The 23,577-nt window shown below is 43.2% G+C and overlaps 1 protein-coding gene across 1 annotated transcript in view; it reads right to left on the bottom strand.

Moving 5' to 3' along the window:
- Positions 1-3,861: 3,861 nt before the first annotated feature.
- GNG13 (G protein subunit gamma 13) overlaps positions 3,862-23,577 on the bottom strand; it is a 45,489-nt gene continuing 25,773 nt past the window's right edge. Inside the window, exons 3-4 of the mRNA XM_068244162.1 lie at positions 7,270-7,400; positions 3,862-4,619 (exon numbers count right to left, since the gene is read on the bottom strand). Of these exons, the coding sequence (XP_068100263.1) occupies positions 4,514-4,619; positions 7,270-7,367 (204 nt within the window). The 5' untranslated portion in view covers positions 7,368-7,400 and the 3' untranslated portion in view covers positions 3,862-4,513. The remainder of the gene's footprint in view (positions 4,620-7,269; positions 7,401-23,577) is intronic.

The following is a 23,577-nucleotide window of genomic DNA, read 5'->3' as shown; positions in this document are numbered from 1 at the left end:
CCCAACTTGGGCTGAAGATGGTCCTATTTTCTGAAGCACTTATACATCAAACAGTGAAAGAAAACTTCAGATAAGTTCAAAGGGTCATTAGCTGTTTCATAGTTTAGAGTAGTTTCCTTCATTCTGTAATATTTACAGTGTTATAAAAAAAAACCTGAAAATTAAAAATATCTTCTTTACTATTAATGTAATATTAATTATTGGTACTACACATACAATTCATTACATCATTTTTTTTTTCCTCGCTTCAGTGTCACTAAGTTTACAAGTGTGCTTTAAATACCTTTAAAATGAAGCTCTGACCTATATGGTGCATTACTGATTTTAACTTGTTTTGAGGCATTGGCATGTCACATTTTATGCCTGGTACACATGTACAATCATTTATCTGAACTTTATTTTTTATGGCAACCATCAATCTGATGGAAAATTGCATTGCGTCTACCAGGCATTAAGCAAATCTCCTAGACTATCCAAAGGCTAACTTTACATTGGTGCCAAAGCAATGCAATTATATTGCAATGGTAGGTTTATGAACTGCACATTTAAATGCACAAGATAACCTTTCCCCTCAGTTGCAATTTTGTTTCCAGAGCACATGCAGCACAGCAACCCCAGTGTGAGCCTGGCCTGAAGATACTTTCACACTGCATCTGTTGTAGGACAATATAGCCCCATCACAAAGCAACAGCACATTCATCTCTGTGCAGCATATTCTCTCCATTTACTGTTACAGTGATAGTTCTATTTACTTTAGGCATAACTATATAATACAGCTTTCAACACCATTGCAATTCTATATTTTCAGGATCTGCAATACAAAGTGTACCATAAAGCCCCATACACACGCTGAACATCATTTAATGCTGCTCGATTGATCCATTTCGATAGCTCGATAATTTCCTCGATAATTGCTTGTAAATAGTGATGGACGCAAAATAGGAAAAAAATGCACCTTTATTTCCAAATAAAATATTGGCGCCATACAATGTGATAGGGACAAAATTTAAATGGTGTAATAACCAAGACAAACGGGCAAATAAAATACATACGTTTTAACTATGGTAGCATGGATTATTTTAAAGCCATAATGGATGAAAACTGAGAAATAATGAAATGTTTTTCCATTTTTCTTATTAATCCTGTTAAAATGCATTTATAAAAAATTCTTAGCAAAAGGTACCACCCAAAGAAAGCCTAATTAGTGGCGGAAAAAACAAGATATAGATCAATAAATTGTGTTAAGAATTGATAGTTATTAGCGAATCTGAGGGGAAAATTGCTCTGATACATAAGGTGAAAAAGCCCCACAGGCTGAAATGGTTAAGTAGCTGTGTAAACATTTTCATGTTAAATATCAGAGGTAACAGCTTTCACTTATTGAGGGTAGGATTTAGCTTTATTGGGACAAAGCAATTGCAGAAGGGGGTGTCTGATATGCAACACTGTCTGTGCATTGAAGCAGAGTATTTTTCTCTGAAAGCAAAACAGTATCAAAAGCTGTGACAATTACAAATGTTAACGTTACATTTCCTCTGCTCTCTTCACACACTTCAGTCAGAAACACAGGACACAGAAGCTGCAAGTGTTGGGAGCTTTCTCTCTCTCTCTCACAGTTACACACAGGGTTAACTGATGAAGTGTGAGGGAAATTTCCCCTCTCCTCATGGGTCATTCTGCCATCAGTTTTTGTGTCAGTAAAATATGAAAGTATTTTGATAACAGTACACAGAGGTTGCCAGTGAAATGAATACACCAGTACTTAACAGCACTTTGCAAACAATTCCTATCTCAATTGAAAAAAAAAAAAATGTAAATCAATAGTGTTCCCTTAAAGAGAATCTGTATTGTTAAAATCGCACAAAAGTAAACATACCAGTGTGTTAGGGGACATCTCCTATTACCCTCTGTCACAATTTCGCCGCTCCTCGCCGCATTAAAAGTGGTTAAAAACAGTTTTTAAAAGTTTGTTTACAAACAAACAAAATGGCCACCAAAACAGGAAGTAGGTTGATGTACAGTATGTCCACACATAGAAAATACATTCATACACAAGCAGGCTGTATACACCCTTCCTTTTGAATCTCAAGAGATCATTTGTGTGTTTCTTTCCCCCTGCAGCTATCTTCCACTGAAGTGTCAGGCTGTTTCTTCCTGCAGAGTGCAGACAGCTCTGCCTGTATGTAATTCCTCAGTATGTGAAAGCCCAGCCAGCTCAGAGGAGGATTTATCCAGCTTGTAAAAGATAATAGAGAAGAGAGAAGCTGCCCTAATCTAAATAATACACAGGCAGTGTGCAGAGAGGGGCCTGGAGGAGGGAGATGCATCACAGAACCACAACACTGAAGAACTTGGCAGCCTTCCAGACACAGGCTGACAAGTCTGACAAGAGAGAGATAAGTTGATTTATTACAGAGATGGTGATAGTAGAACGTGCTGCAGTAAGCCAGAACACATTAGAATAGCTTTTGGAACTTGTAGGATGATAAAAAAACCGGATGCAATTTTTGTTACGGAGTCTCTTTAAGCATGTGTATGGGGCTTAAGGCACAGTACATGCCAGCAGTTCACATTATTAAATATGTAACACACAAGTTTGTGGCTGAAGCCTAATTTAACACATAAAAGATAACACCTGAGCACTTTAATTTCTCACTAATAATACAATCTTGATCATAAAATCTTATTTGTAAAATCAGGAACTACCTAGTATATCCAAAGTATATTCTCTTCGTTCTTCTACTACATAGATTAAGATTCTATAATACAGATTGGAGACTTGCTTCAAGCACACTAGTGTTTATTTAAACAAAAAAATTTTAACGGAGCACTGATCACACTTATGAATGTAAATTTTGATACAAAAATTCAGATTTTCAATATGTAAAATTTCAAACTTTTTACCGCAGGTAAGGAAGGTCAATGGGAGTTTGCATGAGACCTGCAAGTTTATGCTGCAAGAAAGTAAGCAGTTTTTACGCATGCAAAAACATGAATTTTGGCAGAAGTGCGATTCTCCATTGACTTATTAGATCTCCAACATTCACATACATTTAGCAAAATGTGGTGGCTGGATAGTGTAATGGTTAAGGGCTCTGACAAAGGAGACCTGGGTTTGAATCTCGGCTCTGCCTGTTCAGTAAGCAAGCACCTATTCAGTAGGAGACCTTGGGCCAGTCTCCCTAACACTGCTACTGAGTGCGCTTTAGTGGCTGCCTCACAAGTGCTTTGAGTCCGACAGGAGAAAAATGCTATACAAAAAAGAAATTATTAAATGTGTGAAGTTTAAACCCTACCTCAGACTAGGTTCACACGAGTTACGGTTCCTGAAAACAGAATTGCAACAATGCATACAGTCTATGAAAGATATGTTAACTGCAATGGCAAGCATGCACATTGTCTGGTACTGCACAGCATGCCTTGTACCTTATGCTAGTTGATTCCAATACACTAACAAACCAATAGGAACATTTACAGTATAGTTACATTGTCTTAGCAATGCAGTTGCATTGTTCAACCCAACACCACCCCAGTGTGAATGCAGTTCCAAAAATTACCAGTATTATGGAGATCTGTACACAATTTATACTATTTGCACCCAGGTTATCAATACTCAAACTCTCTCCAAACAGCCGTGATCTAGTATCTTGTATTTATAGATCAGCTTCCAGCAGTCTTGTGCTAGAACATTGTTCAGTCATGACAGGTCCTCACACAGTGCAGATTGGCATAGAGTTGCACTGTGCTGGCCTATAGTGAACAGGAGCTGGATGCGTTTAACAGCGTCACTCACCCAACACAGCAGCAATGCAAGCACACACCTCCAGCCACTGGGGAAAACACACCACACTGACCGGCAAGGAAAATGTACCAATTGTTTATTATAAGATAGGAATCTCATTTGTTTCTAGAATATCTCTGCATTTTGAGTTCTTTGGAGAAATAAGATATAAACAGGGGTCTGTCTGTCCCATGACTTTAGTTACAGTGACCTGAAAAGCATAGAATGTTTCATATAGTGCATAATCTTGACTGTACAGTCGGGGGGGGGGGGGGGAGATAGAGGGGTGCTGATAAGACAGCCGCACCAGTGCATTGAAGCCTCCTATATCTGCTACTGCACAGTATATATAATAAAAGCCCACAACTGTATATATTATTGCTGTCATACCACTGTGTAAAGCAGCCATGTCCTCTACCGCTAACTTAAACCTCTTCACTGCAAGTCAGCTTTTTATACTAAAAGAAAGTCATAGGCACACTTTCTAGCCACCAACTGAACCTAAAACGACATTTAAATAATAAAAGAGGAGAGGTTTCTGCTACAGCATTGTCACTCGGCACGCTAGTGACCGGGGAGGTTCCAAGGCCCCATTGCGCCTGGAACAATGCACCGTAGCCACACTGATCTGTTCAGCTTCCTAACTGGACTCTAATATCAGATTTTTAGTTACATTCAAAGTAGATGAGAATCGGGTGGGGGAGGGGAGGGCAGAGCTGTAACATGGATGCCTCACAGGATGCTGCATTTCCCACGCTCCACCCAGGGGTTATTCTTCATCAGCTCCGGGTTTAGGAATGGGTCGTTGGGGACACCCTCCTCAATCCACTTCAGTAACCTGGAAGGAAAATGAAGCCAAAGTGTGTCATACTGTCAAACCAGAACCAAACCACTCAAAATGTTATTTCTGTCTAGAGTTAGATACAGCAGGTAGGGTTAAAGTATACTTGTTAACACCTAAAAAGAAAGATACTCACCTAAGCGCTGTGTAATATGTTGGCGCTTTATAAATACAATAAATAAATAAGAAGAGGACTGGGAAGGTTCTAAGTTATACTGAGCCCTCTCTCATTCCACTGCTGGGCCCTTGTTGCAGTAATCTGACTTTAAGACACTTCTGTTGTTCTAACTCAAATGCTTCCGAAGATAAGAAGCTCCATACTTCGTGATTGTGGACTCACACATGCACAATATGTTACACTTGGAGCCTTCTGAGAAGGCCCAAAGATGCAGCTGGCAGGATATTTGAATAGGGGAAATGAGGAGACTAGGAAGTCTCTACAGCAGTAGTCCTCAAACCACAGGCTGAATGCAGCCACCCCCCTCAGGCTTTTTCACTGACCCCCAAACACAAAATGTATAAACTTCTAGATGTGGCACACTGCACCTTTAAAAATCAGTGTCCCGCATATAGAATAGCAGTGCTGGCACCACCCATCCACATACTGTTGAAAGTAATTTGTTAGCTTCCAATTCTGCATCAGATGACACTGCAGTCCAAATGGACGGTAGGTTATCACCTAGGTATTCTTCACAGTCTGGTACACAAAGACATTCTTCAAGCACTGAATGGCTGTTGCCAGGAGTTCTTCTCCGGGCACGATTGGGGGAATAAATACCTAGATTCAATGTAATGTGTTTCAACATAATTTTATTTATGTTCCGACAGTCTGAATTATGTTGACCCAGCCCTTGACCAAAAAAGTTTGGGGACCCCTAGTCTATAGGATCAAGAACCTTCCCTCTTAGGTTAATACCATATGTAACTTTTAAATGTAACCTGTAGCCACCTAAATTTTTTTTTTTTTTTTTTTTTTTTTTTTTTTTTTTTTAATAGAGAGAGTCTGCTATGTCTGGGCACAGATAAAGGTTCCAGCTAGTAAGCATCTCAGTTATCTAGTACTTCTGTAAGATCTTGCTAGTTGGTGAAGGTATGATTAATACATTGATCAGGAAGAGACGATCAGTTATACCAGCTTGCATACAAATAAGGCAACGCTGAAAGTGGGATGTAATGGGATGAAAAAGTCGTACTTCATGTCACAGCCATATTGTGATGCATATATTGAAGCATACAGTCAAAAAGTATGTTTCACTGTACTTGTTAAAGAGCTGTAGAAAATCCAGCTTGTAGCATTTCTTATGACTAGAAGCCACAGTTCAACCTCTCATGGAAGGTTTGCATTGATTAGTATTCACAACGTTCTGCAAGAAATAGAATTAAAATATGTGACTGGCTGCATCCCCTACCTTCCTCCTGTAGAGAATGATGGGGCAATTTTACTGAAGAGAAAGCTATATAGACTCCACCTGTAAGGCTTGCCAGCCCATTGGTGGGAGGCCAGCGGGCAAGGGACCCAGAAGACTTCTAGGGGCTGGAAGAAGCTCCAGGTAGGTATAGATTTAAACATTCACCTCAGGAGCCCTCTAAAGGTGGGTACACACGTCAGATAAAAGTCTTTGGAAAATGAAAGATCACATACCAATTTTACCCCCTTTCATGTAGTATGAGAGCCATACTCTACACAGTCTATTCTATGGAGCTGAACTCCACATCAGATAGAAATCTTTGCAAGATGCAGCACACAAAGATGCTGTACACATTCAACAGATCAGGATCTGCAAAAGATCAGTTCCATTCCTGCAAAATGCATTCATAGTCTATGATATCTGCAGATCCCATACACACCTTGTTTAATGGACATTCATCTGCAGATCAGACAATTATCTGCCGATCTGAAGATCCAACCTGGTGGATCTGATCTACAGATAATTGTCCGTTAAACAAGGTGTGTATGAGATCTGCAGATGATAGACTATGAATGCGTTTTGCAGGAATGGATCTTTTGCAGATACTGATCTGTTGCATGTGTACAGCGGTCTTTGTGTGCAGCATCTTGCAAAGATTTTTATCTGATGGGGAGTTCAGCTCCATAGAATAGACCGTGTAGAGTATGGCTCTCATACTACATGAAAGGGGGTAAAATTGGTATGTGATCTTTCATTTTCCAAAAACTTTTATCTGATGTGTGTACCCACCTTAAGGGTGCACACACATCTAATTTTGCCTAATTTACGAGAGTTTAGCTACCACAACCTCAGAGGTGGTAAAATTGTTCAGTTATTGGCCAATCATCAAAAGGTGTGTACCAGCCAGGCGTTAGACCAATAAGAATTTTGTGACCTGCAGTGCTAGCCGCAAATAATTTTTCAGAAGCACAGGAAAGCGAGAGCAGCCATCACTGTCCTGCTAACTGGAGAAATCCCACTACTCCACCTCCATGGATTCCTGGATCACAGTATAGACTTTTTCAATGGGGATTTCTCTGGAGCAGTTGCATCAAATATGAAAGCTGTGGGAACAACAGCATAGCCTTCTATTCAACATTAGTAACCATGAAAATTACGGAATGTTGAATTGAGGCTTTAAATAGCACTCATATGTATTAGTTTTCAAAAAGTTTGGTGTGGATGCTTGCCATACTCACTCAGGGATAGACTTAGAGGACATCTCTCTCTTATAGGCCAGCTGATACTTCAGGCTCTCCACCTCCTTCTTCATCTGCGGTACGTCCCACTCATCCATGGTTTCCTCTGTGGGGGGAGGGTAGCAGATGTACTGGAAGGAAACATGAATATTTGTCAGATTAAGTGCACACCACAGAGGAATATGCTGGATGCAAGATTTCTTCCAGGCACCACAAGCGGATGGTACTGTAGTATAGTTACTGCACACATAAGCCTTCACCAGGTTTTTGTCACATGGGGGCAAAATTCTTTCATTTTATCAGTGGAAAGATGCAGAGCCTCTGTACAGCTGGTTCCCTGTACTCCATGGGTGTGTTTGTAAGGGACTCGTTTGAGGCCTCTTTGGCATGGGAAAGAGTCCTCACACAAGTCCATGCTTGGGCAGTTCAGGCCACCAGAGCCACTCTGGAGCAATTTAAATGCAACCAAATGGCAATGTGTGTAACACGTGTCGGCGCTTGACATGCAGACAACAGCGCCATGTACGGACCACAGCTGTGCTGAGATGCAATTCCATGGAGGGGCAGCCTCTTCACCGCCGATACCGTGCTCCAACAAGCGTCCAGCCAATCGAAGGCCTAGTTCACACTACAAAACGCAACTACGTTTTTTAAAGGCATGCGTGTTTTGCACATTCCTTTGAGGAAAAAAATTGCTCTAAAAATAGTACAGGGAGAAGGTTTTCGATTTTGTTACATTCCAATCGCTGCAGTGAGAACACCCTCATAGGGTGACACTGCTTTAGCGCTTTGCCAATTGGCAAACTGAGCACAATTGCTCAAAGTGAACCAGCCCTCAGAGAGCTATCTTGAAAGGATGGGAGTTTCCTATAGAATTAAGAGAATTCTCTGTTGAGATCAAGCTTGTGTTCTATAAAACAAGCATGTAATTCGCCCTAAGGCCCCATTTCAACTGCTTCCAGGGCCATTGGGTTTTTACACATGTGAACAGAGCGAAACTGACTGTCCACTGAAAAATCAATGTGTCGTTTCCTGTGCAAGGAAAAAAATAAATTGGCCAGCCTGCAACATTTTTTTTTTCATTCACCACATCCTTTCTCCCAGCGCTGAGCATTTTCACGGCTGCAGAGAACAGGCACTCCCACAGGGGAAAACCTGACATATGGGCGGGGAAAAAGATATGGGAACTGCACATGCAAGAAGTTGAAACAGCCTAATTTTAACCACTTGAGGACTCAGCCTTTACACCCCCCCCCCCCCCAAGGACCAGCGCTGTTTTTTCCATTCAGACCACTGCAGCTTTAACGGTTTATTGCTCGGTCATACAACCTACCACCTAAATGAATTTTGGCTCCTTTTCTTCTCACTAATACAGCTTTCTTTTGATGCTATTTGATTGCTGCTGCGAGTTTTACTTTTTATTATATTCATCAAAAAAGACATGAATTTTGGGAAAAAAATGATTTTTTTAACTTTCTGTGCTGACATTTTTCAAATAAAGTAAAATTTCTGTATACATGCAGCGCGAAAAATGTGGACAAACATGTTTTTGATTAAAAAAAAAACCATTCAGCCTATATTTATTGGTTTGGGTAAAAGTTATAGCGTTTACAAACTATGGTGCAAAAAGTGAATTTTCCCATTTTTAAGCATTTCTGACTTTCCTGACTACCTGTCATGTTTCATGAGGTGCTAAAATTCCAGGATAGTATAAATACCCCACAAATAACCCCATTTTGGAAAGAAGACATCCCAAAGTATTCACTGAGAGGCATAGTGAGTTCATAGAAGATTTTATTTTTTGTCACAAGTTAGCGGAAAATGACAGTTTGTCATGCCCCTCAATGAATACCTTGAAGTGTCTATTTTTCAAAATGGGGTCATTTATGGGGTGTGTTTACTGTCCTGGCATTTTGGGGGGTGCGGAATTGTAAGCACCCCTGTAAAGCCTAAAAGTAGTCATTGCACTGTGGGCCCCTTAGCGCAGTTTGGCTGCAAAAAAGTGTCACACATATGGTATCGCCATACTCAGGAGAAGTAGTACAATGTGTTTTGGGGTGTATTTTTACACATACCCATGCTGGGTGGGAGAAATCTCTCTGTAAATGACAATTTTTTGATTTTTTTTTTACACACAATTGTCCATTTACAGAGTTATTTCTCCCACTCAGCATGGGTATGTATAAAAATACACCCCAAAACACATTGTACTACTTCTGAGTACGGCGATACCACATGTGTGGCACTTTTTTGCACCCTAACTGCGCTAAGGGGCCCAAAGTCCAATGAGTACCTTTAGGATTTCACAGGTCATTTTGAGAAATTTGGTTTCAAGACTACTCCTCACGGTTTAGGGCCCCTAAAATGCCAGGGCAGTATAGGAACCCCACAAATGACCCCATTTTACAAAGAAGACACCCCAAGGTACTCAATTAGGAGTATGGTGAGTTCATAGAAGATTTTACTTTTTGTCACAAGTTAGCAGAAAATGATTTTTATTGGTTTTTTTTTACCAAGTGTCATTTTCCGCTAACTTGTGACAAAAAATAAAATCTATGAACTCACCATACTCCTAACGGAATACCTTGGGATGTCCTCTTTGTAAAATGGGGTCATTTGTGGGGTTCCTATACTGCTCTGGCATTTTAGGGGCCCTAAACCGTGAGGAGTAGTCTTGAAACCAAATGTTTCAAAATGACCTGTGAAATGCTAAAGGTACTCATTGGACTCTAGGCCCCTTAGCGCAGTTAGACTACAAAAAAGGGCCACACATGTGGTATCGCCGTACTCGGGAGAAGTAGTACAATGTGTTTTGGGGTGTATTTTTACACATACCCATATTGGGTGGGAGAAATATCTCTGTAAATGACAATTTTTTGATTTCTTTACACACAATTGTCAATTTACAGAGATATTTCTCCCACCCAATATGGGCATGTGTAAAAATACACCCCAAAACACATAATACTACTTCTCCTGAGTACGGCGGTACCACATGTGTGGCACTTTTTTGCACCCTAACTGCGCTAAGGGGCCCAGAGTCCAATGAGTACCGTTAGCATTTCACAGGTCATTTTGAGAAATTTGGTTTCAAGACTACTCCTCACGGTTTAGGGCCCCTAAAATGCCAGAGCATTATAGGAACCCCACAAATGACCCCATTTTACAAAGAGGACATCCCAAGGTATTCCGTTAGGAGTATGGTGAGTTCATAGAAGATTTTTTTTTTGTCACAAGTTAGCGGAAAATGACACTTGGTAAAAAAAAAAACAATAAAAATCATTTTCCGCTAACTTGTGACAAAAAGCTAAATCTTCTATGAACTCACCATACTCCTAATTGAGTACCTTGGGGTGTCTTCTTTCTAAAATGGGGTCATTTGTGGGGTTCCTATACTGCTCTGGCATTTTAGGGGCCCTAAACCGTGAGGAGTAGTCTTGAAACTAAATTTCTCAAAATGACCTGTGAAATGCTAACGGTACTCATTGGACTCTGGGCCCCTTAGCGCAGTTAGGGTGCAAAAAAGTGCCACACATGTGGTATTGCCGTACTCGGGAGAAGTAGTACAATGTGTTTTGGGGTGTATTTTTACACATACCCATATTGGGTGGGAGAAATATCTCTGTAAATGGACAAATGTGTGTAAAAAAAAAAATCAAAAAATTGTCATTTACAGAGTGATTTCTTCTACCCATCATGGGTATGTGTAAAAATACACCCTAAAACACATTGGTCTACTTCTCCCGGGTACGGCGATAGCACGTGTGGCACTTTTTTGCAGCCTAACTGCGCTAAGGGGCCCAACGTGCAATGACTACCTTTGGGCTTTACAGGGGTGCTCACAATTTAGCCCCCCCCCCCCCCCCCCCCCCACATGACAGGACAGTTAAACCCCACAAATGACCCCATTTTAAAAATAAGACACCACAAAGTATTCCATGAGGGGCATGGTGAGTTTATAAAAAAAATATTTTTTGTCACAAGTTAGCAGAAAAGGATACTTTGTGAAAAAAAACAAAAAACAATTTATGCCAACTTGTGACAAAAAACAAAATCTTCTATGAACTCACCATGCACCTCACGGAATACTTTGGGGTGTCCTCTTTCAAAATGGGGTCATTTGTGGGGTCTGTCCTGGCATTTTAGGGCCTCTGCAATCATTACATGTATGGCCAGTATTTCTGCTATACTCCTTATATTGGGCATACAGGTAGTGCATTCTGGGCTAAAAGGAAAAATGAACGGCAAACATCCCTTCATTCGCATCGATCAATGTGGATGAACAAATATCTGCCAAAAAATGTGAAACAAAAAGGAAAGGAAGAGGGACATAGGAGCTGCCACCCCAAAAATCCAAACCCACCAGCTCGTATGCCCAGGCAATCCTGATTTATTCATCCACATTGATCGATGTGAATGGAGAAATCATTGCTTGAGTTCTTTTTTGATACAAAGTGCTTGCCAAAGCATATGAATCCCCAACACCACACCTTGGCCCATATGCCTCAGCAAACGTATCTTTTTTACTGTGGAGGAGAAATCTCGTCCTACAGCGCTGCATGCACCGATTTTGTGTAACCTGACAGAAGCGCAATGCTTCTGTCAGGATGCATCATCAGTGCTGCAGCTGATTGGTCGGTTGGAAAAAAAAAAGAGAAAAAAAAAAAAAAAAAAAAAAAGCAAGCAGCAAAGCACTTCAATAACATTAACTTTTTAAACTTTATTAAATATGTTCAAACCAAACAATAACATTGGTAACCAAATATTAACTTTTTTGCTTACCTGTTTTTTTTTTTTTACCTGCGAGCTGAGGATAAACTTCTCCTCCCCCATGGGTCAATGTGCAAAGTGCAAATCGCACAGATATGTGGCGAAGTACATTATGCATTCTGTCCCAAGTGAAAGGAGAGGTTTCTGGCAGGCCAGTGTATTTGGATCTCTCAAAACCTGATGTTTGGGTTCACACTGCATACTGGCCTATCCGGTCGGTCGAGCCCGCCGCACCGTCTCGCCCAAAATAGATCTTCAGGGAATACCACAAGAGTAGCATTCGGCCTAGTAATTAACTGCGTCGCCGTAGACTAACATGACTTCCGGGCCGACCCAAATTGCCGCAGAAGCCACGCAGTAACGTAGGCATGCACTAGCGTTAAGTCAAGCACTTCCGGCGTAGGGGGGGACCGCAAAGTGTGACTTTTGCTAGGCAATTTGCCCTAACGCATCGCGCCAGTGCGAAATAGCACTGAGAGACCCTTGTGTGCCTACTGCTGTGTCTGTAGTTCCCTAGGTTCTAAAAGTGTGCCTTCTCGTGGTACCTCTCATAACACTCCCCTAGGCATAGGCCAGGCTGGTCAGGACAGCGGGGACAGTAAACGGGGGTGTCACGCCTTATTCCAGCCTTGCTGCAGACACGACATCTTTTTCTGGGGTTGCGTTGAGTTGGGGTACTGGGAATCGGGTAGGCGTAATGCCTTCCATGCAGCCGGCTAGTTGCATTTGGGGGTTGGGCTCTGGCACCTTCTGGATAGAGGAGTGCCGAAACAATGTCTTCCTGGAATTGAAGGAAAGATCCAGTTCTCCCAGCCTTACTGTAGAGAACAAAGCTGTTGTACATCGCCAATTGAATTAAATACACAGACACTTTCTTATACCGTCTGGTTTTCCGGGAAATTAAATAGGGCCCTAACATCTGGTCATTGAAGTCCACCCCTCCCATGTTGGCATTATAGCTGTGGACGGCGAGGGGCTTTTCAATGACCTCTGTTGCCCGTGTAATTTGTACTGTCGTGTCTGTGTGAATGGTAGACAGAAGGTAAACGTCCCTCTTGTCCTTCCATTTCACCGAGAGCAAGTCATCGGTACACAAGGCGGCCCTCTCCCCCGTTGAAGTCTGGTGTTAACGAGCCGTTGGGGGAAGCCCCGGCGACTAGGCCGCACGGTGCCACAGCATCGGATTCCTTCTAACTTTAAGTGCTGAAAGAGGGCCACACTTGTGTAAAAGTTGTCCACATAAAGATGGTACCCCTTCTGGAACAAGGGTGACACCAAGTCCCACACAATCTTTCCACTGCTCCCCAGGTAGTCAGGACATCCGACCGGCTCCAATTTGAGTCTTTTCCCTCATAGACCCTAAAACGAGATGTATAGCCTGTGGCTCTATCACAGAGCTTATACAGTTTCACCCCATACCGGGCGCGCTTGCTTGGGATGTACAGTTTGATGCCAAGGCGCCCGGTAAAATGTACGAGGGGACTCCATCTACACAGATGTTCTGTTCAGGGTATAAGCATCTGCAAATGTGGATGACAGGTGGTCTATGAGGGGCCCGAATTTTGTGGAGCCGGTCATAAGCTGGGTGGTCTCTTCATGACAGGTGTCGTCATTGAAATGCAGGAAGCGCAGGATGATCTCAAATTGCGCCCTGGACATGGCAGCAGAGAACACGGGCATGTTATGTATTTGGCGTGTAGACCAATAAGAGCACAATACATTTTTTTTAGTAATACCCATGTTGAGGAGAAGGCCCAAAAAAATTTTAAGTTCGGAAACTTGGAGTGGTTTCCCACCGAAAAGGCTGGGCGTGGCAGCTTTTCGGATGGGCGGTTATAAATTGTGTGGCATATAGGTTGGTCTCAGCCACAATTAAGTCAAGGAGATCCTGGGTGAGGAACAGTTCAAAAAAGTCTAGGGCCGATCCTAGTTCAACTGTCTCCACCTGGACTCCAGACTGGGCGGTGAAAGGGGGCAGTATGGGTGCGGCGGGATCAGGGGAATGCCAATCAGGGTTTGCCAGCACCTCTGGAAAACCAATGGGAGTACGGGCCCGTCTACTTGGTGGCTGCGGATCGGATCTTAATTCACGTACCACCAGAACCAGTTTCTACTTCAGGATGGTGTCGCCACTTCATCAGGGTCTTCTGCGGAAGTACTGGTGTTGATAGGTCCAGGAGATGCTGCGCTGCTGGTGCATGCCTCACCAAGAAAAATCAGATCAGCGCCACTCTGCTGCCCTTGAAACTGATCTTCCGCCACCTGCCAGTCCAGTGACATGGGGTGTGGTACGCCTGGCTCTAGCCGGACCTCAACCTCGTCATCGGAACTATCGGTCAGAGAGCCACTGCTGTCTACAGGATCGTACTCTGAACCCGAAGATTCGTCGAATAAGTCGACCCAATCCTCATCCGACTGGTCCATGTACCTGTAGATGTCTTCATTGGAAAACCTCTTTTTTGCCATGGTGGCCTGCTAAATTTAGGAGGTATTCCTCTGAGACTACCCAGGAAAAGAGCACCTACCTAGCAAAGGGAGTACTTGAGAGGTAGAAAGAGCTGTGGTCACTGAGTTTAGATAAAAAAATCAAAACTGATGTTTACAGTGCCACAGCTTGTGTACAGTGTTTTTTGCAGTGATCAGAAAAAAAAAATTTCTGTCACTGCGATGGGGCGGGCTGAACGCAGTGCAGGCGAACGATCAGGTCTGATCTGGCAAACACTGCGTTTTTTTTGTGGATCCTAGAGACCCTAATATAGATCTGACTGTGATCACTAATAATCACTTACAGATACTATATAGTACCAATGCTGATTAGCGACAGTGATGACGCTAATTAGTGACTGTGGTGCAGTGGGCTGAGCACTAACTGACACTAACAACCCTTTTGCATAGCTAACTGGGCCTAACTGTTTGTTACCACTAGTGATACTAAAAAAGTTTTTAGATCACTAGGATAGTGATGGTGAGGGGGGGGGGGGGGGGGGGGAGGTTGGGGATCAGAGAGCAATCACAAATCAAAAACAAACACGAGACAATTACAACACAATACAGCAATCGGCGCAATCAAAGACAATCACGGACCAATTGAATCCAATAACGTGACAATCAAAACCAATTACGTGACAATTGAAGCCAATCACACGACAATCGATGCTAATCACAGGGCAAAATAGCCAATCAGTGGGTAATTGGCAAAATCAAAACCAATTACGGGCAATTGAAGCCAATCACGCGACAATCGAAAACAAATTACGTGACAATCGAAGCCAATCAAACGACAATCGATGCCAATCACAGTGCAATTGAGACAATTGTAGCCAAACAAAGCACAATCAAGCCTTACAGACAGGAGATAAGATACACAGTGGCAGGGGGGAGAATATACGCAATCAATGAACTAGGACGGTTGTGGGGAGGATCGGAAGGGGTGGGGGGTGATCAGATACCCCTAAGGGGTAGTTGGGGGTCTAATCTGATGGATAGGAGTGACAGGTGGTGACAGGGGGTGATAGATGGGTTCTTGACGGGTGATAAGTGGGTGTTTACAGGGAAAAACAGATGTAAACAATGGACTGCTGATGTGATCAGGGGGGGGTGTCTCGGTGGGATCTGAAAGGGTGGGTGGGTGATCAGAAGCCCCTAAGGGGTAGTTGGGGGTCTGCTCTAAAGGATAGAAGTGACAGGTGGTGACAGGGGATGATTGACAGGTGACTGATAGGTGATTGGCAGCTGATCGCTGGGGAGATAGACAGATGCAGGGAGATAGATAGGTTCAGTATACAGGGGGGGGGGGGGGGGTCGGGCGGGAGATCTGGAGGTGTGGGGGGTGATCAGATACCCCTAAGGGGTAGTTGGGGGTCTGCTCTGATGGATAGAAGTGACAGGTGGTGACAGGGATTTATTGATGGGTGATATGGGGGGTGGTTAGGTCTGATCTGCGGGCTGCAGGGGGGTACAGGGGGGTGTCTGATGGGTGCTGCGGGTGATCGGGGGGTCTGTGGGGCTCCTAAAGTGGTGTGTGTGTGTGTGTTGCTATACTGTGCCTGCTCTCCTCGCTGGTGGTCGATCGCTAAGTGTGACCACCAGCGGGAGCAGGCAGTATAATACAGTTTGTTACGTAAACAAACTGTATTATACTCATTGTATTGGCCAATTTGAAAAAGTACAGCCCGCCGGCGCTGCCGATTGGCCGGCGGGCTGAAGTCACAAGGGTGCCCAACAGTGTGACGTAGCGATCTCGCGGCTGTAGCCGCGCGATCGCTCGTTAATTAGGCTGCAGCTGGCGACGCAGTACTGCGTCGCTGGTCCTGCAGCTGCCACTTTGCCGACGCACGGTATAAGCGTCGCGGTCGGCAAGTGGTTAACAAATTCCCGTGGCAAACCCAATAAGGCTGTGTGAAGGCTCAGGGCAGTGAGGAGGTGTGTCATACGCCATCAGCACAAGTCCCAACCACATCTATGCAGAGTACAGAATCTGAGGCAATAATTGTACTTGGGGGGGGGGGGGGGGGGGGGTTGGTTTAAACTGACATTCACAGAACACAAGACCTTCAGACAAAAGGTCCCTTTTCCATTAGCAATCGCAATCAAACGCCAGTGATTGCGATTTTTCATTAATTCTGATATGCGATTTTCATTTGCATTATCATTGTAAAAATCGCTCCAGAAAGCGATTGCGATTTCCAAATCGAATCACTGTAGTGGAAAATACTGCTCGTGATTTCTATGATAAAGTAACAACCCTAGCAATTTAAAAATCACTAGCGATTTTGCGATTCAGCAATCGCAATCGCTCTAGTGGAAATGGCCCAAAGACTGATCTGGCAAAGAGGTTTCAAATTCATGTAAATTAAGAGCAGTGTAAAAGGAGAACATCCTGCTGAAAGAAAGTGATCTTAAAGAAGGTCTATCGATACAACCTTGATTGTACAATATTACCAAGTCTGTGTAGAACAAAGTTAAGGTGCCCATACTTCAGATTCTATCAGAGAGCTCTCTCTTGATCATGTGATCGGAGAGAGATCTGTTGCCTGCCCACAAACAACTGATTTCAGGATGGAATGTCTTGGGAATCGGCCTTGTAACACTGCAGCCGCTGCTGCCTCCTTAAACTCCTTGCCGGTTTATCCCGAGCTCAGCTCGGGGTAAGCTGCGCAGGAGGATTTCTCAGGTCCCGCTGGGCCGATTTCACAAATTTTTTTTTTATTGCACGCAGCTAGCACCGCCGATTCGCCGCTACCCGCCGCACCGCCCCCCCTCCATACCCCTTGCGCAGCCTGGCCAATCAGTATCAGGCAGCGCTGAGGGGTGGATCGGGATTCCCTTTGACATCCATGACGTCATCCCGCCCCGTTGCCATGGGAAGCCGAGCAGGAAATCCCGTTCTGAACGGGATTTCCTGCTTGCAAAGATCGCCGGCGGCGATCGAAGTAGGTAGGAGGATGCGGCTATCATGTAGCTAGGGCTAGGCTAGCTACATCAATTAAAGAAAAAAAATTTTTTTTAAAAAAGTGCTGCGCCACCCCCTTGCTGACAGAATTGGAACGGCAAGGGGGTTAATGTGAATGTGCCCACCACTCGTGCATTTAATACTTTACCTGTCTGTCTCCCGTCATGGTCCCCCTTCATGTTGTGCATTGCCACTGGGCTTCTGACGTTAAGCATGTGCTTACTGAAGCCCAGTGACAATGCGGAAGATGAATGGGGACCATGGCGGGAGGACAGACAAGTATTGCATGCACATTCTAGGAGACAGGGTTCCGTCGTGTTCGGCGTTACTGCCGTACACCTGATCTACCACTTTGGCCCGACATCTTGCAGCATGTACAAAATGAGGACCTTGGTCACCATTGGTTGAATCATCGATCGGACATGCTTGTGGTGACTCTATAATCATCAAATTGGTTGCTCGATCGCCCGCTAAGTCAATCGCAGAAGTTTTCTGCAAATTAAAAAAAAAAAAAAAAAGGGGGGGGGGGGGGGGAACTGTTGCCTGGCAGAAAGGGAAAATTAAATTTAATTTTTTGACATTATCTTGTGTTTGAAACTTCTATTATACTCACAATGTATACTAGACTCTTGCCTGACACAATTTGGTTACAGGCAAAAATGTTAGGAAGATTGAATGGTACCACTTTTTACACAGAAATCCAGCAGACGTTGAACGCCAGGAAGTTCAAAGGGACTCTGAACACAGCACACCATAGTCCGGAAGTTTCCGCCGCATCCTCTAGGCTCCCTCCGTTCTGCTGGTGGCTCGGTTAGTTCTGCGCATGCATGGTTCATACCTTCAAGAACCGTGCAGAACAGTGACAGGCCAGCGAGGTGGGTGCGCCGAAGGGTTGTGCTAGCACACTTTTGACCAAGTTACGCAGCTAATGGGGCCCCCAGTGGGAGAATGAAGGGAGCCCAGAGGACGCCGAGGGCCATCACGGACTGCAGGGGGCTGGAGGAAGCCCCAGGTATGTTCAGTATGGCATTTGTTCGTTGTGTTCAGAGTAACTTTAAGCCCTGGTCACATTGGGCCTTATTGGCTAATCTACACTCACAACAGAGAACATAAGCCATTCTGCAACTCTGGCCTGCATGGATATACTAAACCATCATTAGCACAAACCTTCACCACCTGCTATAGTTAAAGCTGATTCCAGGGTTGCCAAAGCCCCATAGTATAGAAATACATGATAAGCTGTTGATGTCTGCAAAGAGTTGTGGAAGCCCCCTAACTGCTGAATGAAATGTCCCCCCCCCCCCCCCGGACTCCGCTAATACTTCAAACATTGTGGTTATTCTTACGTCTTATCCAGAGAGAATATATTACAGCAGAATTCAGACACCCCTTCAATATTGGCTCATAAGACATCTTACACAGAACAACAGAACTCTGCTACAGCACAAAGTCATGTTGGCACAACATGGAACCATTAACCACTTTATCCACCACTACAGTATATCTATGTTCTCTGTGACTTCATCTAAGCCACGAGGACATAAATATGCATCTTGTAGCAGAAGCACAGCTGTGCATCATTTGGCTTGCTCCTGTGCACACCTCTGGCACTTTTTGATGCAGCGCTAATCGGTGAAAGGGAATATATGTTCCCTGAAGCAATAAGATTGATTTTTACCATTAAAAATGCTTTTATTTTTTTCAGTTCATAGTGAAAAATGCACCCTGTAGCATTATTTCAAAACTAAATATCTTCACCATAAATTGTCACAGGAACATAATCTAAGTTTTGTGACAAACGGTAGAAATAACCAAACAAAAATGTGTGTTTATCTACAATAGCCCTTTTTATTTTTAAACTGTAATTGGTAAAGCTAAGAACTACTGTGGTTTTTCTATTTTTTTTCCTCTTTTTCCTATTAAAATGCATAGATAACATAGTTCAAGAGGGAAAAAATGCCATACAATGAAAGTCTAGTTTGTCTTGAAAAAAACAATATATATTTAATTTTAGTTGTCATAAGTAGGGATAAAGTTAGTGCTGATTAAATAGGGAAATGGCTAAAATGTATAAACTGCTCTGTTCCATAAGTGGGAAACAAGGTCTGGATGCGAAGTGGTTAAACAACAAGAGGAACCATAGTAAGGTGACCACCCCTCTTAGCAATATAGCAATAGAGATAACAAGGAAATTAGGGTTTTCAGGTCCACAATCAATAATACAGTAATTATAAAACATAAAAATTACAGTCATTGAGTAATATATGATAAAAAATGGTTAATCCATGTCACGTTGAGGTGCACCGATTGACCCGACTCTTGTTTCGCGGTCTTTAAAAGAGCGGCTTCTTCAGAGGCAAACAGAGTTCAAAACTCATGACATGAGGCAATGAAAAACCATCATTAGAAAGTATAACTGAGAATGGATAAAAGTCTCTCCTATGCATCAGATATCCATTTCACCATCTTTCTCCATAATTACTCGGCAAAACATAATGCCAAATAATGGAGGCAAAGTGTCAGATTTAGTCCGCTACTTTGATCCAAGCAGCTTGATCCCATGACAGTCTAGATATGCAAGCAGCCCACCTAATATTTACATTGCATGGCGCAGTATGGAGCCAGAGTCTGACCCTTTGATGTGGATTAGTTCCAACAATGGAACCCCGGGTGCAGCAAATATGCTCCTTGTCACACCAGGTGCAACATCAGAGCGGGAGGGTTGTAATCCGCTGTTGGAGTCAAACACTGGAATGGAGAGGATACTAGAAAATGATGAAAAAAAATTGCAGCTCAGGGATGCTTATACAGAAGTGAAATAGGATTCAAAAATAAAAGTTAAAATAGTATCTAAACTGTAAATTCCCATGTGAACAATATAAAAGCAGGATTCCCCGCAGGGACCTGGCTGGAAAATTAATACGAGACACATGCCCACTTAATCAAAGTCAACCATACAGATTTATGTGCATCATATAACCGGAGGAATGTATTTATGGTCTCCTTGTGTATAAAACAAAAAACGCATATCTGTAAACTGTATATTGAAGCTGAAACAGGTCCGGGAGATATTTTATACTGTGGCCACCCAGCGTGAGGGCCGATCGTAGTCACCCGCCGGGTCAATCAACGAAGCTACAGTCACTGTTAATGGAACAGCCCAATCATAGCCAACCAAGATTGCAATGTGAATGGGCTCAATTGCAGCCAATCCTGCCGAAAATCACAAAGCAGCACAGTCATTGTGCATGGAATGGTCCAATCGCCAACAATGCACTCACTCTGGAAGAGGTAAGAGGGGGGCAAAGGGGAGAGAGCGGTTGGCACAGTGCCCTGATGATGCTGGGGGCTTCCCAGCGAAACATGTAGGAATGCCTGTGCAGACTTTTTAGATTACCGCTGTGAGACTGGTTTACATCAAGCCATCTCCATTCAAACATTAGGAGGGACTTTAATCATTTGTATTGGACACTGGTCAGCAGTCCTGCATACATGGCCATATTTCAACACCAGGGACGTAACTATAGGGGAGCGGCCCCTACGACTGCAGGGGATCACAGAGCTGTAGGGAGCCCTGTACTGCCTTCCCTTCCGCCAATACAGGGGTCCATCCTACAGATCAGGTGTTATTGTGGCTACCCTTGCTATGGGTGTGAAGATCCTAAGGCCCCATTAGATTTATCACCCTTGTAAGACGAACCTCCAGGCTGTGAAGTGCACAAGGAGAGGCAAGGAAAGGGGTGTAATCATTGGGGGGCCCTATCAATGTTTTGATTGGGGTGGGGCATTAAAATCGTAGTTATGCCACTGTTCAACCCTGCACTGCGGTATGGACTCCTCTGCACATCTGCATCTCTTGGTGAGATTACTCCAGATTTGCCGATTAGCCAGGCGGGTGACTACGATCGGCCCCTATGCCAGGAGGACACAATCATAATTATCTACCGCACTACATTCAGCTTCAACACACAGTTTACAGATATGCAAGTGGTTGTCCTATACACAAGGAAGGAGGAGACCATGACTTACATTCCGCTGGTCATATGATGCATATACAGTAAATCTGCATGAACCGCAGATTTCTCTCACCAAGTATGCATGCGTTTCATACTAAACTTCCCAGCGTGATCCCTGCAAGAAATCTTGCTTTTGTATTATATACATTGGAATGGATATTTACTTATTAACAATTTCAGTACAATGTTATCTTTGTTGGTTACTTTTGAATATAAAATGGGTCTTTTATATCAGCATCCCTGAGCCTGAGACCTGCAAGTTTTCATCTTTTTCCAATACAATTATTCCGCAGCTCCTTGTTTAGGGTTTTTGGCAAGTAGTGCTTAATAAAGGCGGAGCGGAAACACCAATATAATCTATTTAAACTTCCCTACTATTAAGGAGGAGTACACTAAAAGGTGGCCACTAACAGTCTAATCTCTAGCGAAAAATAGTTTGAGCGATCAGTAGTTCTGATCAGATTGGTTGTAAATCTCCACTGATGGGCACAATCGATTACGAACGTTTATAAAAATAGTCATCCAACTGGATTTTCGTCAAAACAAAAATTTTCTTGTTGGTTGTAATAGATCGGAAACAAAGATTGGTTCGTTAATCAGGGCTGTGGAGTCGGTCCAAAAATCCACCGACTCAGACTCCTCAGTTTAGGATTCCTCCGACTCAGACTCCTCTAATTTGCATATTACAATTTTGTTGATTAAAAGTATGTAACATGAAATTCGTCTCATAACTGCCAACGCTTAGGAATTTTACAAGACAACTGAAGTGAGAAGGATATGTAGACTACTATATTTATTCCCTTTAGACTAAAACTAGTCCTTAGTAATAGTACTTGTAAAAGGTACAAACCGGAACAAAGAACATCTATCAGGACCTAGGCAATGTAAGTGTGGGTACATGTAAGAATGATGTGCAGGTACTCTGCAGGGGAATGAGGAGATTGTAAACAGACAACACCTCTGTGTTCAATGTGCACAGCATTCTCAGTGGATTCCCTGCAGCTCTGTGAGGAGTGCATATGTAGAGTATAGTACTACTGTGTAACAAAGTAAACCTGAGACAGATGAAATTAAAGTTTTATACATACCTGGGGCTTCCTCCAGCCGCCTTCAGGATAATCAGTCCCTCGTTGTCCTCCTCCACCACCTGGATCTTCTGCTATGAGTCCAGGTACTTGAGCCAGTCTGGCGTAGTGCGCATGAACACACTCCACCGCTAGGAGCATACTACACCTGTGCAGCACTATTGCGCAGGTGCAGAATGTTCCTGGCTGTGGGAGTGGCATGCGGCCGGACTGCGCTGACTGGCTGAATTACCAGGACTCATAGCAGAAGATCCGGGTGGTGGAGGACAGTGAGGGACTGATTAGCCTGAAGGGGGCTGGAGGAAGCCCCAGGTATGTATAAAACTTTACTTTTCATCCGTCTCAGGTACCCTTTAATTTGTAGTCACCAAACCAAATTTTAATAACATATCAAATTATTTGATTTCATCAGCAAAGGGAGTGCATACATTTGCATAAATCAGCATCAGTGCAGAATTATTTCCATCTCATTGACCATCTCTATTAGTGACACGGCTACACATCAGGCTTTATTCTTACAGCATAGATGTTATTTAGTATATATAAGAGATTCCTGTGTACGCATCATATATACAGTCACAATCAGATATGTATATCTGACCTTAAAAATACGGGGACTGCTTTATTGAAGCAGCACAAGTAACTATATTTTGATTGGTTTATTTCATTTTTGTGGACTAAGCACAGCTATTACTGTATATATACATTATTTTTAATGACTATTATCTGAGAAATAGAACATTTTATCATATTTTCTATTTTAATTACAGTTACAAATTCATTAGGTGCATTTTTTCCCGACTCCGACTCCAGGCACCCAAAATTGCCCGACTCCACGACTCCGACTCCACAGCCCTGTCGTTAATGGTGTAGTGAACGATTTCACTTCGACAGGCAGCTGACAGAGATGGCCCAAACGGTTCCAGGCGAACTTTCGGTAGTTCGCGTTCGCCAGCAAAGGCGAACTCAGTTGTGCGCCATTAGG

Source organism: Hyperolius riggenbachi, chromosome 7, assembly GCF_040937935.1.
Source record: "Hyperolius riggenbachi isolate aHypRig1 chromosome 7, aHypRig1.pri, whole genome shotgun sequence".
Classification (NCBI taxonomy): domain Eukaryota; kingdom Metazoa; phylum Chordata; class Amphibia; order Anura; family Hyperoliidae; genus Hyperolius; species Hyperolius riggenbachi.
Note: the sequence above shows the minus strand (reverse complement) of the source record. Positions and strands in the feature narration are given on the sequence as shown.